The sequence below is a fragment of the Brachyistius frenatus genome, unplaced genomic scaffold (genome assembly GCF_029030835.1).
Source record: "Brachyistius frenatus isolate BFR_SWC_R1_liver_20210118 unplaced genomic scaffold, ASM2903083v1 Contig_34, whole genome shotgun sequence".
NCBI classification, from domain to species: domain Eukaryota; kingdom Metazoa; phylum Chordata; class Actinopteri; family Embiotocidae; genus Brachyistius; species Brachyistius frenatus.
Genome location: NW_027210633.1, coordinates 1,840,268 through 1,855,930, shown reverse-complemented (window position 1 = coordinate 1,855,930; position 15,663 = coordinate 1,840,268). Strand labels below are relative to the sequence as shown.

Genomic DNA, 15,663 nt, shown 5'->3' with positions numbered 1-15,663 from the left:
ATTCTGATAATAAATAGTGGATCCTTTCATTTTTTGCAATTGTTCTTTTTGAAATCTGTTTTTTGGGGTTCAGTCCAGGTTAACCCTCCTGTTGTCCTCGGGTCAAAATGACCCACAGCTGTGTTCAACCAAGTTCTATTTTATTTTCATATTTTTGGGGATCATTGGTGACAAGGAGGCTGTGAGGGTTTCTTTAAAGAATGATGACCAATGATCCCAAAAAATATAAAAATATAGAAATAAAATGGAACTTGGTTTAACACAGCTGCGGGTAATTTTGACCCAAGGACAACACGAGGGTTAATTCGCAGCACACTATTTATCATTTACAGAAGCACAGAGCCCAGCCTCATAGTGTTTTAATGTGCATAACCTATAATGAATGGGACTCTTTATTTATAATTTTAAAGCAGAACTAGTGCATGATGTCACAGACTGTTGTGTTTTCACACACCTATTAACCTATTTTCTGCATTATTCATACGTAATCATATTTATGATGTTTGATTTGAATTATGTATAACGTAAAATGTTCATACAATATGAAGGTATATTTCAGACCTTAAAGACAGCCTGTTTTTGACAACCAAGTATAATAAAGTAATAAGACATAATTATTAGTAGTCTTTTTGTAATAAAAAAAAAAAAAAGATACATAATTGGCAATCACAAAAAATGTAGAGTAGGAGAAAGGAGACCATTAGCCAATAGCTTAGCATAAAGACTGGACACAAGAGAAATGGCTAACTTGGCCCTGTTCAAAGTTCAAATCTCTAATGCTTACTTCAAACGTTTTATCCTGTTTAATTCATACTTATAAAGAAGTTACATGCTGTAACTATTGCTTGGAGAACAATGATCAAACAGCCTGGTATGGAGGCAAAACATGACACGCACGCGGTATCCCCTAGTGGACTGACGAGTGTATTACAACCTTTGGTGTGATACCAGGTTGGGCCAGGAGCAGTGAATTCATGTCGTTTTCTTGTCTTAGTGAGGTTGATAGTCCAGTGGAGACTCCTAGAAATCTCTTTGCCAGTTGAAACATGATTTTTAACTGGAGTGCATCATGTAAACATCCCTTTTTTTTCATTATATTTTCCATGCACTTCTATGGAGGCAGCTGTTTAACCTTCATTTGGCTGAACATGCCACACACGAATTCACTGAGATTCGTTCTAAACTGAAAATGTACTGAGCATGTTTAGGAGCAGTATCACAAATTCCTCCTCCTCAGTTTGGACAACAGGGGAAATCTACATTAACATATCCATAAACTTTTACTCCTCTGCCACCATAAACAAATTACAGTTGAAAATTTGAATTACCCTTATTTTAATACAGTATGTCACTATGCAGGTGCTGACTTCAAAAATTCCAGTTTCAGACCGGATGCTTGTGAATATAAATGATCCCCTCTTCGTCAAAGTTGAGGCAAGTAGGTGTTATTTCCTCTCTCCACTTCAACTGCCAACGGCAACACCAAGGCTGACATGAATCTTTAATCACTCACATTCAGCTTAACTTGTCACTGACAATTCCTGAAAACCACATCTATTTTTACACTACCATTGATGGTCTTATTCAATCATTCAAAGAAACAAATGCTGATACATTACTTGTGCAATATTCAATACAGTATCTGCAATTATTGATGGGATATATATAAAAGTCTAGTTTATAAACTGCTTAAAGAGTTAAGTTTTCATATATTTGACTGATTAATTATCCATCCATCCGTCCATTATCTATGCCTGCTTTATCCTGAACAGGGTCATGGGGGGCTGGAGCCTATCCCAGCTCACTTAAGGCGAAGGCAAGATACACCCTGGACAGATCGACAGTCTATCACAGAGCCTGATTAATTATATTTGATTGAATAGATTTAGAAAGTAATTATTGAAAATGCTTTTATGGAATAAAAATCCTATCATAAATATGTGTGTTAAATATAAACCATTTAACTTGTACTGTTCTACCTATTTGTGAAATACTTACAAAAATAAAAGTTAAATTGTGCTTTTTACAGGAGCTAACAAGGTGCTTTAATTGTGATTTAAAAAAAAAAGTTAGTTTTCACAATTTGTTAGGTACACTTCATTTTACATTCCACATCCACTCTCATCATTACTGATACCACTACAGACACGTGATGTCAGTGCATGAGAAAACCCCCAGGTACACATACAGTCAATAAAGGTAACATTGTACTAATAATTTCATAGACATTTTTAGATCATGTTGTTATTGTTATTAACACTTAATGCAATGCAGTGCATGTCCATAAGCAAAAACATCAAAAAAAATTACTCAAAACCTTGAGGATTAGCTTTACTGATTTCATCAGTGCACAGTGAACTTAAATCAAAACTTCAAAATGCACGTTTTGGAAAGATATTTTGTTCAGTTGCAGTTGATCTGTTGAAACATCCAGAAAGTCCTTTGGGTCAAGTCAAACATATACATATTGTACATGTCAAATCAACTCACTGGTGACTCATTCACTTCTAATGGCAGGACTGAAGAGAAAGAAAATAAACAATTTGCCAACTTTTAACCACTGGTGTTTCCATGCATCCTCCTGGCAAACTTACTGAGTCATCCATTCCTTCCACTCGTCTCCATTACACTTTATCTGGATGTAAACTGTTGTCTTTTAAACAGACACTTCAATATTGCAAACTTCATTTAGTTTAAAGTTTGATTTAATCAACAAAATAATGTGCACCTTTTATTATATTAAGCACTTGAACTTTGCATTTTTCTTCTTGTACTGTCCAATACAAACAATACAACTTTGTAACATTCATTGTGTTGTGCCTGGGATTGTATAATCTTTGGCATCAGCAGTATTTAACTGGTGTTGTAAATCGTTAGCTAATCCAGTACTGTGAGTAGTTTAGCAAGTGTGTAATTATAATATTGTGCTACCACACAGCAGTCCATCGGTGAAACAGAATCCATGGCATTTCATCTTGGTTCATCCGGGAACCCATTCCTCTCATGTTGAGTGAGGTGTTTCCCCTCAGTTTCATTCTTAAATGCGTCTTTATGTTTCCCAGACTGTTGGGAGACCCTTTGTTCATTCGTAAAGGTCAATCGTTTATGTACAGACACGCGAGTGAGCTGGGTTATTTTGCGAGACGATCCTCTGCAGCGAAGCAGCTCTCTGTACGCCCTCCGGAAATCCCTGTTGAAGGCTGGATACAGGATGGGATTGAGGGCCGAGTTGAAATAGCCCAACCATATAACTATAGAGTGGAGTATATTCGGGGGGTTTGTCTTTTCCTTTACGCCCTTGCAGGTGAAGAAGGTGAAGTAGGGGAACCAGCAGATGACGAAAGCCCCCAGGACAGCTGCCAGGGTCACTGTAGCTTTGTGCTCTCGGGCCACGGCTACCGTTGCCATGCGTGCACATGACGGGGTGGCAGCACGGATACGTCGCACCTAAAAAGATTTGTTAAGAAAAGGATAGAGAGGTAGATAACACAGAAAGTGAGACCTTGTGACTCAGCTCGTTCACTGATTTCATGATTTACCATAATAAGACTTTGGATGGATCACATTTAAATGTTTGTTTCTTTTCAAATGCAAAAGTTATGTCTTGCTTTTGAGAATAGTAGCCTCAGATAGTTGTAAAAAGTTGAGTAATTCTGACATTTTAAATGCAACCTTTAGCCCAGTATAACAGCAAAGCCTGTAATACACCCACCAGTCCGTTAGAGGCTGGTGTGGCTCTGTGACGCTTTGGCGTTTTTTCAAACCTTAACAACATGACTTAATCACATGATGTTTTTGTTGTCCCCTATTGGTGTTTGAACGGCTTTAATGAAGGCTTGAGTTTGGACAAGCTGGGTGGATCTGACTCCATCTGACTGGGAACCTGAGGACGCTAGGCCCGGCCCACCTAGCGGGAACCTGACTGCACCACAGGCCTGTCAATTAAACAGACATGCCCCCAAAAGCATGGCTTTTTGAGGCCTAATTTCTAATTACCGTAATGATGTTTATTTTTTTAGATGGACAGCCAGCAATGATTAAGAAGGATGGCCTTTAGCTAACAACACCATCACAACTTGTGGCAAAAATGTATTGACTTTGTATTTCATGAGGGAAATTGAATGGGAGTATATGGGCCGTCAGTAGTTTTGCAGCTTAAGGTGCTTGCGTGTCGGCATAATTTTTCATTATCTGAAGCTACGTCCTATTATATGCAGTCTATGCCTATACCATATGACTTTTTCCCTAAACCTAACCACATGGTTTTGGAAGTGTGTCTGTTGTCCTAAACCAATTATTTTTGTACGCAAATCCATGACACGGACACACTTTCCTCTAGTGGGCTGGCGGGTGTATTACACGCTATGGTGTGATAGCGGGTTGGCGACCTCAGTGTGCTTTTAAAAAAATCCTAACAAAAACTGACCTGTTCTTGTGCCACTCTGAATATGCAGAGGTACATTCCACACATAAGCAGCAGAGGCAGGTAAAATGAGCCAAAGGCATAAATAAGAACATAGTTGTTATTCCATTCAAACTGGCAGTAGCGTCCCTCCTCATCCTCGTCTTCCATGCCCCAGTCCAAGTGCTGCACTCGGTAGTCGGCTGTGTTCCAGCCCAGGTGGATGGGCACAAAGGACACAGCTAGCGACAAGGTCCAGATGGCGATGATGACCAGTGTCACCCTCAGAGGGGTAACTCTCTGGGAGTGGCTGAGGGGGGCTGAAATGGCCAGATATCGGTCCACACTGATCGCCATGAGGTTCAGGATGGAGGATGTACACAGCATGACATCCAGCGAGATGTAGATATTACACAGGGCCCCTCCGAGGGGCCATTTACTGCTGCGCAGCTCCACAGTGGCAGACAAGGGCAGCACCAGCAGGCCGAGCAAGAGATCTGTCACTGCCAGCGACACCACGAAGCAGTTTGCGATGCGCCACAGTCGACGGCTGAGTCCCACAGCCAAACACACCAGCACGTTACCACCAATGGTCAGAATGATAAAAGACACCAGCACGAGCCAACGGAGAGCAGTGGAGATCATGATGGCCTCCTCCTCAGGCACTGGGTCACTGAAACAGTGCTGCTGTTGGTACAAAATGTTCCAACTGACTCATCCACTTATCTCCTAAGTTTCTCAGCTCGGGCCAATTTACTTCTCCTTCAGACAGTCCTTTCCATGGCACCTCTGCATGAAGATAATCAGGAGTAGATCATTGAGTGGAAAGCACTTCCTGGCCATCTTTCTTTTTTCCCCAGCATCACCAGCTCCTGAAGTAAAAACGTCCCTAGTGAACAAAAAGCACAACAGTGGTCACATGTCACCAAATAAATGACATTTTATGTAAATCATCTTTATCCATCTGACATTTAATGAAATAACTGCAGCTGGATGTTAAAGGTTAAATTACCAAACACGATGATCCCTGAGATTATGATTTTCACAAAAACTATGCACAAGGCTGTAAAACATAGCTTTATATTCTAGGAGGAAATACAAATCGTAATATCTCAGACAGTATGGGACATGATGAATTATAGTCTGTCTCCATTTTATTATCTAAAGTTGCAAGGTCTCCATAAAGATGAAACAGCAAAATGGATCAGTGACAGAAAATAATAAATCAGATGTCAGGCACAAGGTCGCAAGAGGATACCTATTCTAAATGAAATAAGGTAATGTTTGATTTCATTCCTCTTTCTGAATTAAGGTATTTACAGACAGAATATATGTTAAGTCAGAGTAACCTTAACTTTAACCTTATTCCCTTAAACCTACGGATGTCTATGTTAAATGTAATAAAATGTGATTTAGCTGAAAGCATTGCATGCCAAAATGAGAAATTACATTTAATAACATTTATGGAGGTCACAGAGGCGGTGTTCTGCGCATCTCAGGTTTCTCTGCAGTATACTACACCCTTGAGGGCTCAATCCCAATATAATGTAAAAAAGCCATATACACTGGTGAATATATAGGCACACTGTACACCTGCATCCATACCAGAAATAACATAAACACAAACTTGTAAAGGTAAGCTGTGAAAAAAGGGCAACTGAAGAGTATAATCCACAAACATTTATATTCAGGTCAGATACAGTATCTCACAGTACATTATGTTCCATTTTCCTATGTACATATGATCCTGTAAACTCCATAAAGTTGCTGTCCACCCACAAGTTAAACAAATCCACATCTTCAATCCTACTGCAATGTCCCAGCACTTTTTGTTTCTTTACTCCACTAGATCAGTTTCATAAAACATAAAATCCTTTCATTTGCTTATAATGCCAGTGATGCTATTCATGATAATGCTTCAGTTTTTCCTGAAGCCCAATTTATTTATTGCACATAACTTTTATATAAACTATATAGCTTTAATATTAAACAACAATCACCTTGAGGAAATTTGGCAATAAGAGATAAAAAAAAAAAAAAAACGTGTGCCTTTGTATACGTATATTCTGAGGCTAGAGAGCTGCTCCACAGAGACGGCAATATTTACTCGAGAGAGTAAGCGTGGGCTGCACTATGTAAAGTACTACTGACTGCCGGGTTAATATAAGACAAGATCTTAAGAACAATCATAAAATATTCTGTCACAGTCAGAGGAGTCATATAAACAAATCTGAGCTCCTTAAGTGTAGGACGATTTTTCAAAGGAAAAAACCTCCAGTGTATCCAGGCACATACCTCATTTTAAAAATAATTTTGAAGATATTTTGTTGGCTAAAGTTGGAATGTCACAGAGATGTTTCCCATCTGTATTTGGTTTGGTTCATATTCTCCACTAATGGGAATGTACTCACAGATTTCTTTTAAAGCAATAATAGCAAAAGCTGAATATCAAACACGAACTATACTGTATCTATTTGTGAAAGTGGGATCAACAGATTGACTCGGTTTTCCTTTGACGTACTCTCTCAAAGCCACAGCTGTCTTGCCTTGCAGTGAGGCTGAGCTAACGCAGATGAATGCATCTTACATGATTTATCGATAAACAAGCTAAACCAATTTCCAGTAACAGCTAATTGATTTAATGATGTCAATCTGATACATGTTGTCATGTGTTGCCCCTGCATCACCCACAAGCTTAAAGCGTCATCGCTTATTCAATGCATTCAAAATGGAAACTATGCAATGATGTGTTTTTAGCATTTTGTAAGCACCGTTTCAGAAAAAAAACACGTTGAGTTTCCACATGTTTTCAACATGTGATCACATGTATGACACATGTTTGTTTTGGAACAGATAATAACGGGTAAAATATGTGGATACGTTTTCACATGGGAACCTACATTGGCTTCACACATTACACCATGAAAATGTTCTAAAATCACATGATTCCCCGGGAAAAAACAAGGTTCATGTGTTAATGTGTGAACACATTTGCACGTGAAATTCATGAGTTTTTTCTGTAAGGGTAAGTAATGCTCACACTACTGCAGCTTAACAGTGTTTGTGCTATCAGCTACCTTAATAGAGTGAGATGTCCTGCCATAAAAACAAACTGTCTTATTAAATTTGATGGTTGTAAAGCAGAGGGGACTTTTATAACAGCAGACGGACTGTAATATTGATGGCACTTTTTTAAGAGAATTGAATGTAGAAAATATCATATAAATATCTGCTGTTTTTTAAATTTCTATTCTGTACTACTTTGGGCTGCAAGAATCTGACAATGCAATACAATGCATATCATGATTATGTTATGGTTATGATTCCATAAATTGCAATATGCTGGAAGGAAGGCGACAAATTGTACGTTTAAATCGTTAAATCAAATTTTAGCAAAGCTGTCGAAGTAGAAAGAGCATAGCATCATATGCAAAAAAATCTTGATGCAATTGGAATTGTGGGATTTGAATTTACATTTATCTCAGTCACTGTAACATCCAGCATCACGGACATCTTCGTGCCACGTGAGCGAAGGAACTGCCACAAATTTGAGTACGTAACTCTCAATGAAAAACAAATCGTTTTTTTTTTTTTTTTTTAAAGTCAATACAGTACCACAAAACATAATATCCAGAAATTTTTATACGCCACCATGTATTATATTCTATTACAAATATTGCATGTACTCTAAACACAGAATAAAACTACCGATGACTTTAAGGCATATGCAAGCACTTGTTTTTATTTACTTTTTAACCAATTGTTAGTTAATTTTTGATGCAACTTTTGCAGAAACACCACCGGATTATCTTTTAATGGTAAAACTTAAATCATCAAATCATGGCTGCATCCTTACAACCTCCCAGACTGAAACTGACCCATTGTACCCCTCTGACGTCCCTATAGGAGAAGGGGAATTTAGGTCATAAAGTTATGACAAACGTCTATGATATCATATGGAAGATGATTTTCTCCTAGCAAAGAGTTTCCTTTTTTAGCTCATACACAGATACTGTATGTCCATCTGCACCGGATCTTTTCTACCCTGTCTGTGCAAACATCCAAACACTGTGACACAAGCAATAGTCAATAATAGGTGGTTAACATAGATGATAAGATATCAGCACCTCCAGTTTTATGACACGTGTTTAATAGGTGAAAGTGTTCGGTCATGTTTAGTTTAAGACCGAGTACATAAAATTTATTGCCACTACAAAAGCAGAGAAAACCAAAGGAAGTACTGGGTTCAAACAGGAAGTGCTTTATCTTTTGTTTCGCGGCAAATGTTCTGACCCTGTTCAGGGTTTTCCCACCAGAATACAATCCACGATGTGATGGCAAGTAGGATATTATGAAGAGATGAAAGTGATGGTGATAAGAAGAGCGGATATAGGGGTGTAATGTTTAAGTGTATGGTGGAGGAAATTATTGAGGTGTTCAATCAGTAACTTCTATGCAGATAACTTTGATCTTTTATTATTAAAAATCCTTGCAGGCACACTTCAGACCTAGTGTTTATGATTGATAGATATGATTATTTCTCTAAAAGTCAACTCACAGTATGACATAATACTTATACAAACAAACAAAAATCCGGACAATAAACACCTCCCGATGGTGGACAAACACTTTGCATGGCAGCGCCGTCACAATTCAAAACATGAAGATTTTAGTTCAGGAAATATCACTGATACACTCACCTGAGTCACTTTCAGTTATTACTGCGCACTTGAAGCAGTGAAGTGGGAGCAGCTGTGACTTCAGGTCCTGTTTTACCCTGAGTTTTGCTTCCCAGGTGCAACCAGGCTGCAGACACCACTCAGTGCTGAATAAGTGACAACAATGTTTGTAGTTATTAATATCTACAGTTAATATTCTCCTGAAAGGATGTATTGAATTGTCATTAAGTATCAGGTATAAAAGAAACTGTACTTTTCCTGTACTAATAAACAACCAAATACACACTTCTCACCTGTTTGGAAACAGTAACTATGACTTCATTATTTTCACTTTCATTATTCTTTTATAGACATACTGTAAAATATTTCCTCAGCACACCAAGCACAAACATCGTTTGCTGAGTTGACTGATGTAAAGCCATGTTGCTTCACATGAAATTTCGATTTTATTAATAATACTTTTTTATATTAATTTACTGACAAATAGCGCATCATCTCAAAGGAGGATTTGTTTTCTCACGCTTCAAGTTAAATTATTTAAAGAAGCCTTTGTTTCGCCTGTTCCTGACCATTTAGAGAATTCAAGGTTCTAATGTTTTTGATGATGCCAATAGATGTCCCTCAGGGGTAAACACGTCTGGTTTCCACGGTGACTTTGTTTGTTCAGTACTGACTGGGTTTAAATCGAGCTACCATTGGAAGCAGGCTTTACTGTCACAGGCCATAAAGAGTCAGACATGATTTAATACAAAACCTAAATAAAAGCAGATGATGTTAGTCTTCAATTTCAATTTCATTTTGTCCTGTCCCTGACTTGCCACGAGACAAAGGGAACAGGTGCAACGTGACACTATAGTACCATCCACGACCTAAGATCCTTTTACAGTTCATTGTATAAATAATTTCTTTGCTTCTCACGCAGTCAAGCAGAAGTGGACAAAAAAAATGTGTTCATTTATCTTAGAAAAAGATCATTTTCTCCAAACAAACAGAGGTCAGGTCAGAAGGTTACAGAGCAGAAGGAACCTTCTCATCTGATGCAATATATGTTGTGATGTGATGTGAAAAGTTATTTGTATCTGCTGCATGCATAACAACAGATTCTGCTCTGACATGCTATCACTACTTGTACGAATACTTTACTACATCTCACGACTTATAAATAATACTGGCTATTTTAGCAATGCACAGCACTTCTAAATGCATATTTCTTTGCTTATTAACAATCACCAATTAAGGGGAATAGGTTAGTGCGATCACAGATCGATCTACTGTACACCACAAAGAACCTCATCAGCAGTATTGAAATGATACCATGTTTCTTGAGCAGTATATATCTGAGTATAAAAGTCCCCCGCATCACGACACAAACTAAGTTGTAGTCAAACGTAAGCGATAGCAATGTAGCATAACATACGGTGCCCCAAGATTGTAGATCAATAATTTAACGATATGAAAAGTGAAACCACTCAGAGCGGAGAAGTACATCGTTTGGTAATTTGCCAACGAGAAGTTGTGTGACATGGGCCCTGTATGCTTCTTCAGACTATGTTGATTCCATTAAGCTGATCTCAAACATCTTTTTAGAAACATAAACATAATTGTCTTGTGGCTCAATGGGACAACTCCTTCATAGTTACTGTAATCTCAACTAGCAACCACTGACATGTTATTTACCCAAATCTGAGTGACTGTAAGAAGTCTGCAAATGAATTACTAGTTAATCATTTTACTTTGATTTTGATATTTTAATACAATCATACTTTAAATTAAACCTGAATTCCACTTTAACAGAATTTGGTAACATTCAGTTTTGAATAATAAAATCACAAGAATGTACAAACAAACAGAATGACTATATAAGGAATATTTGCCCACATACCTCATCATCCAACAATACTGACCACTTCCAAGATGATTAAATTTAAGAAAACAATGGCAATAAAATCCCAAACTATTTCTAACTGCACGATACAAAGTGTTGTAACAAGTTTAAAATATTCTAAAGCAATTAGCTTGCTTTAAGAAAGAGAACAGTATGTCTTAAGCTTTGACTTGTGGGATAGAACCGCTGCTCCATGCTGCTACTGCTTAATCAAGACTAAACCAGTCATCTACACGGCAGCTAACATCCTGTGAATGTGTAACCAACGAAAAGAAGACATAAATGAATCACCAAGTGACACAGCCTCACATTTATATACATGTGCATGCATGTCTTAACAAAAGCACGAAAACCTTACTTTTTGCAGGAGCCCTCATCAGTGTCTTTTCTTAACACAGCCTTATCTCTCCACATAAGATCTCCAGAAGTTTGTTGACTCACCTCACGTGGTTTGTCCTAAATCGCTGTCAGATCCTTCTTCAGAGATCATGAGTGTTCTCCTCTGCTTCTTTCCTTCGTTCCTTAATCCTGCCAATGTGTCAACTTGTTTCTCACTCACTCTCCTCCCTCTTTCTCCTCCCTCTTTCTCCCCCTACCTCTGTTCCCAGAGATGTGTAAACAGACAAATGTTATCAACATTTCCACATCTCACTCCCTCCTGCTCTTCCATTCATCATTTACTCGAGCCCTTTTTATGTTCAGCAGAAACATTTAATTCACCCCATATCCTCAGAATAGTTGGATGCACAACTCACAACTTCAGCCCCATTGTGTAATGGATAATATGTATATGAAGGGGCTCAATATAGTATTCTCGAGAGAGATTTTCAATAAGCATGCAATATTGCATCATCACTTTATGTCTGCATTGTGGGGTGTCATTTGTAGCCTCCATTTTTTGCTCATGAAAGTACAGTAAGTACATGGTGAGAGTAGGAGATGACCATTGCTGACAGTAATGTCTCCAGATAAAGACACAATATGTATCTGATTATATTATCATTCACAATGTTACAGAGTAGATTACCGGTAGTCATTACATCATAGTCATTAGATTAAAAGAGTGCAATGCCCATTCAAATTTCCTGATTTGTGGTATTGCTGTCAAGCTTTCTTGAGAACAGCTTGTTGCAGACATGGGTGAAGACACGCTTGACTACATCTGCTGCGATGCTGTCTGGAACTGCGACTGTGGGGTGAGACTCTGGCCACGCTGCTGCACAGAGCAGCGGTTTCCTGTTCATTAGAGTTTATTAATATTAAATGTGTCGCAAGTCCAAATCGAACTACATCTTTGGATCCTTATAATACACCCAGTAAGTTTGAAGCAAATGGGACAAACAGGTGCCGAGACAACAAACAAAGAAACAAACATACATGTGTACCTATAGACAGAAATTCCTTTCATTAGATATAGCAAGTTAAGACAAGATAAGATCATTTTAAATTTATAACTTGCTAAAAAAAAAGTTATCATAGCATATCTGTGAAGATGATATGTTGAGCTAAAGCAGGAACACTTTATTTTAGAAGGTACACAAATGCAACACAAGCAAAAACCAAAGTTTTAATCACAAACCAGAATCACAGATGTTTAACAAAAGCAGCATCTAGCAACTCTGTGGGGCCGTACTCAGAAACAGCGTTGAGCTATACTAACCTCATTACATGATAATACTGACATGCTACTGCTTAGCAGGTCATGTTTACAATGTTTACTTTCTTAGGACAAAACACAAAGTGCAGTTAGTTGGGAATGTCAGTAGATTTACTTATACATAAACCAAAGTGTTAGACCTGATGATGATGCTTTATTACACTTCATCCCATCCATCAGATTGACATTGAGCTATTACATTCTGGACCAGAGGAAAGAACAACAAGAGCCAGAGCCTTACATGGCTACAGTCAGTTTCAGTATCTGCCTTTGAGGCTTCTGGACATGAAGGGCATTTCATTTACGGTCCTGGAGGACTCAACAACAATGCGTCCTCTCTGCATCAAAGTCCCACCTGGGTAAAATGCATAGATCTCGCTGTAGTTAATTCTCCTTTAGAGTAATTTAAGATGCAATCCGACAGTACTATAAGTCTGGCAGAGGCTCGATAATGATGTTTGCTTCAACGTCCTTCCTCCCTCCATCACAGTAAAAGTGGTTCCTTCAAAATTTAAAGGTCACATGACAGGATATGTCATTGGTTTCCCTGGAACAAGATGTGGCTGACTTTATACCCTTCTTGCCCAGATCACCTTACTTGCCCCTAAATTAAAATAAGTTAACAATTAATGCAAACTTGAATAATCTTGCAGGCGAAAGAGATTAAACCACAGCATGAGTAACTTGGAATTTGTGTCTGTGCTGATGTGTGTGAGCCTTCATCCTTCAGAAACTCCCTTCCAGGCAGAGCAGTTTGGGATTTGTGTCACATATAGCACACACTCTAGATAAGCACACACATACATATTTTTGAGATTTTATCTTTATAAATTTAAGTAAAAAACGTTTTACTGCTGCTTTAAACACAAGATTAGATAAGGGTTAAAACGATTACAGACAGGAAGATCAGTATGTTTGTAACTGTTGATGGGAAAGTTAATGTCCTTAATCCAAGAGGGAGCCATAAACTATACACATTGAGGGAGGAAGAGAAGGTCTGAGAATCACAGAGGCCAGTCCAACTATTTGTTCAACTAGAAATAGCAGTGTGCTATGCTACATAAAAACTGACCAAGTCAATCGGGGTGACAGAGACTAATTTCTCCAGTAAAGAACAACTTAAGCATCAGGAATGTTAAGTCAAACAGAAAAGGATGGAAACTGTTTATTGTTACTCTAAATAGGTGAACTAAATGTGAGTAATTTAGATGCACTCGTCCAGAAATGAACCCTCAGTAATCCTCTGAAAAATCGTGTTATTAAAGTCAACATTTGATTTAAAATGTGTGATCATTAGCAAAAGATTCAACACATCAAAACCAAAAGGAACCACGTAGCAAAAAAAATAGAAAGATTTTAAACAAAAATCAAATCAGAGTCTTCTAATCTAATCATAAGTTGGGTGTTTTCCTCAGTAATAACAGACATAATTGTAAAGTTGACTGTGATAAATGTCATTGTGGAAATGGGTTGATTAGCAGTAATTAAATTTGTCTGGTAATAATGAAGCAGTTATTTAGCAATTAGTGTTACATTTGGATCCTAAATTATCTTTTGATAACTCTTTTCCCCCACCTGCTGGACAGAAGTGGGAACTGATGTTGACTCCCAACTACTGAACTATGAAAGACAACTGTCCAGTAACACGAGCCCATTTATACCTATTGGTACATCACTACTGTATATAGCTACTTAAATAGTTGTTGTATGTATTATTCATTTCACTCCATTTTCAGCATATTCTTTGTCAACATGTTTGACCAAAACATTTAAAATGTAGAATATATTCAGTTTACTTTTATAAAAAGGCAGCACATGTTCACATTTGGACACAGATACAAGGCTGAATCCGTTATAATTTTAACTTTCATACTTGACTTTTTGAAAGTTGCAGGTTAATTTCTTGTCGTTCGACTAAAGAATTACCTTAAAGGGTTAATCAACAAATCATTTAAGTCATACACGTGACTATTTCCATTTCAAGCTGCTTAAAGATTCAACTACACAATGTTCTAAATCATATTTACTCCCATTGTTATAGTTACTTTAAAGATTTAAATCTTAAAATGTGGTAAATTGAAAAACAAAACAAAACATGATGAATTGTTTTACATTAAACTAAAAAAAATATATATATCTTCATCAACAGTAAAATTCGATCTGTCTCTAATGTTTGTATAATGGTGTACTTTTCATTCTGTGATTATTGTGTGTATATCTGCGCTTTACGAAGGAAGTCTGTGTTAAATTATTCTGGCTGCATAGGATTCATCTTCACCAATAACTGGAATTAAAAGGCTCTTTCAGCTGTGGTGTCTGTCAATCATCATCATCCACACTGATGTACTAACAAGATGTGAGTGAGCCTGAAGTGATGTTTCTGACTAACAAGCTTTTTCTCACAGTTTCAAGGCCACTGCTTTGACCTGCTGGGCACTTGCAAACCCAAACTTCTTTTCTGTCTTCTAAATCAAACAGAAAACTACTGAGCGAAAAAAATGAAATGAAAAATGCTGTCAATCTGTTGCCCCAGAGAGGCTCTTCCACACATACTGGAGGCCCACCAATTATGTGTTCAAGTGTTCTTTGGGAGGTGCTGATTTTTTAATTTGCTGCTGATTTATCATCAAGTCCTGACCTTAATAAGGCAAGTCACATTTTAAATTTGAAGAAAAACAAAACATCAAAAATGTTTGCAGATTAAAAATATAATCCGTAAAGTAGTGGGTATTCAAAAATATCTGTGTACATCTTATCAGCCAGAAAAGCCTGAGACTTTAGCCTTGGTTCAGCAAATTTAAATCAAACAATAATAAAAGTATTCTAGGTCAGAATTATCCATGTTGTTCATATTTATCCTCTGAGGATACACAAATAATGTGTGTTGAAAACATTTTTACCTCTTGGTCAAATGCTAGATAAAATGTCAGGTTTTAGCTGTGATTTCCAATCTCCATACTACTATACTATTTAGTATGCTAGAAAAAGATTTAGTTTGTCCCAAATAATATGTAAAATGTAGTTTGCCACCTGGTTGAAA

General features: G+C 37.5%; 1 protein-coding gene across 1 annotated transcript; it reads right to left on the bottom strand.

The window, feature by feature from the left end:
- Positions 1-2,970: 2,970 nt before the first annotated feature.
- hrh2b (histamine receptor H2b) lies at positions 2,971-5,047 on the bottom strand. The gene is made up of 2 exons (XM_069700448.1): positions 4,427-5,047; positions 2,971-3,447 (listed from the first exon to the last, which is right to left on the bottom strand). The coding sequence occupies exons 1-2, from the start codon at positions 5,045-5,047 to the stop codon at positions 2,971-2,973; spliced, it is 1,098 nt and encodes a 365-aa protein (XP_069556549.1).
- Positions 5,048-15,663: the final 10,616 nt, after the last annotated feature.

What these genes read in the sequence shown, in the direction of transcription:
- hrh2b (XM_069700448.1), bottom strand. Translation starts at nt 5,047, where the DNA reads ATGATCTCCACTGCTCTCCGTTGGCTCGTGCTGGTGTCTTTTATCATT. An exon ending in TCAGAGTGGCACAAGAACAG is followed by an intron (nt 3,448 to 4,426) that starts GTCAGTTTTTGT and finishes AAATCTTTTTAG; the next exon opens with GTGCGACGTATCCGTGCTGC.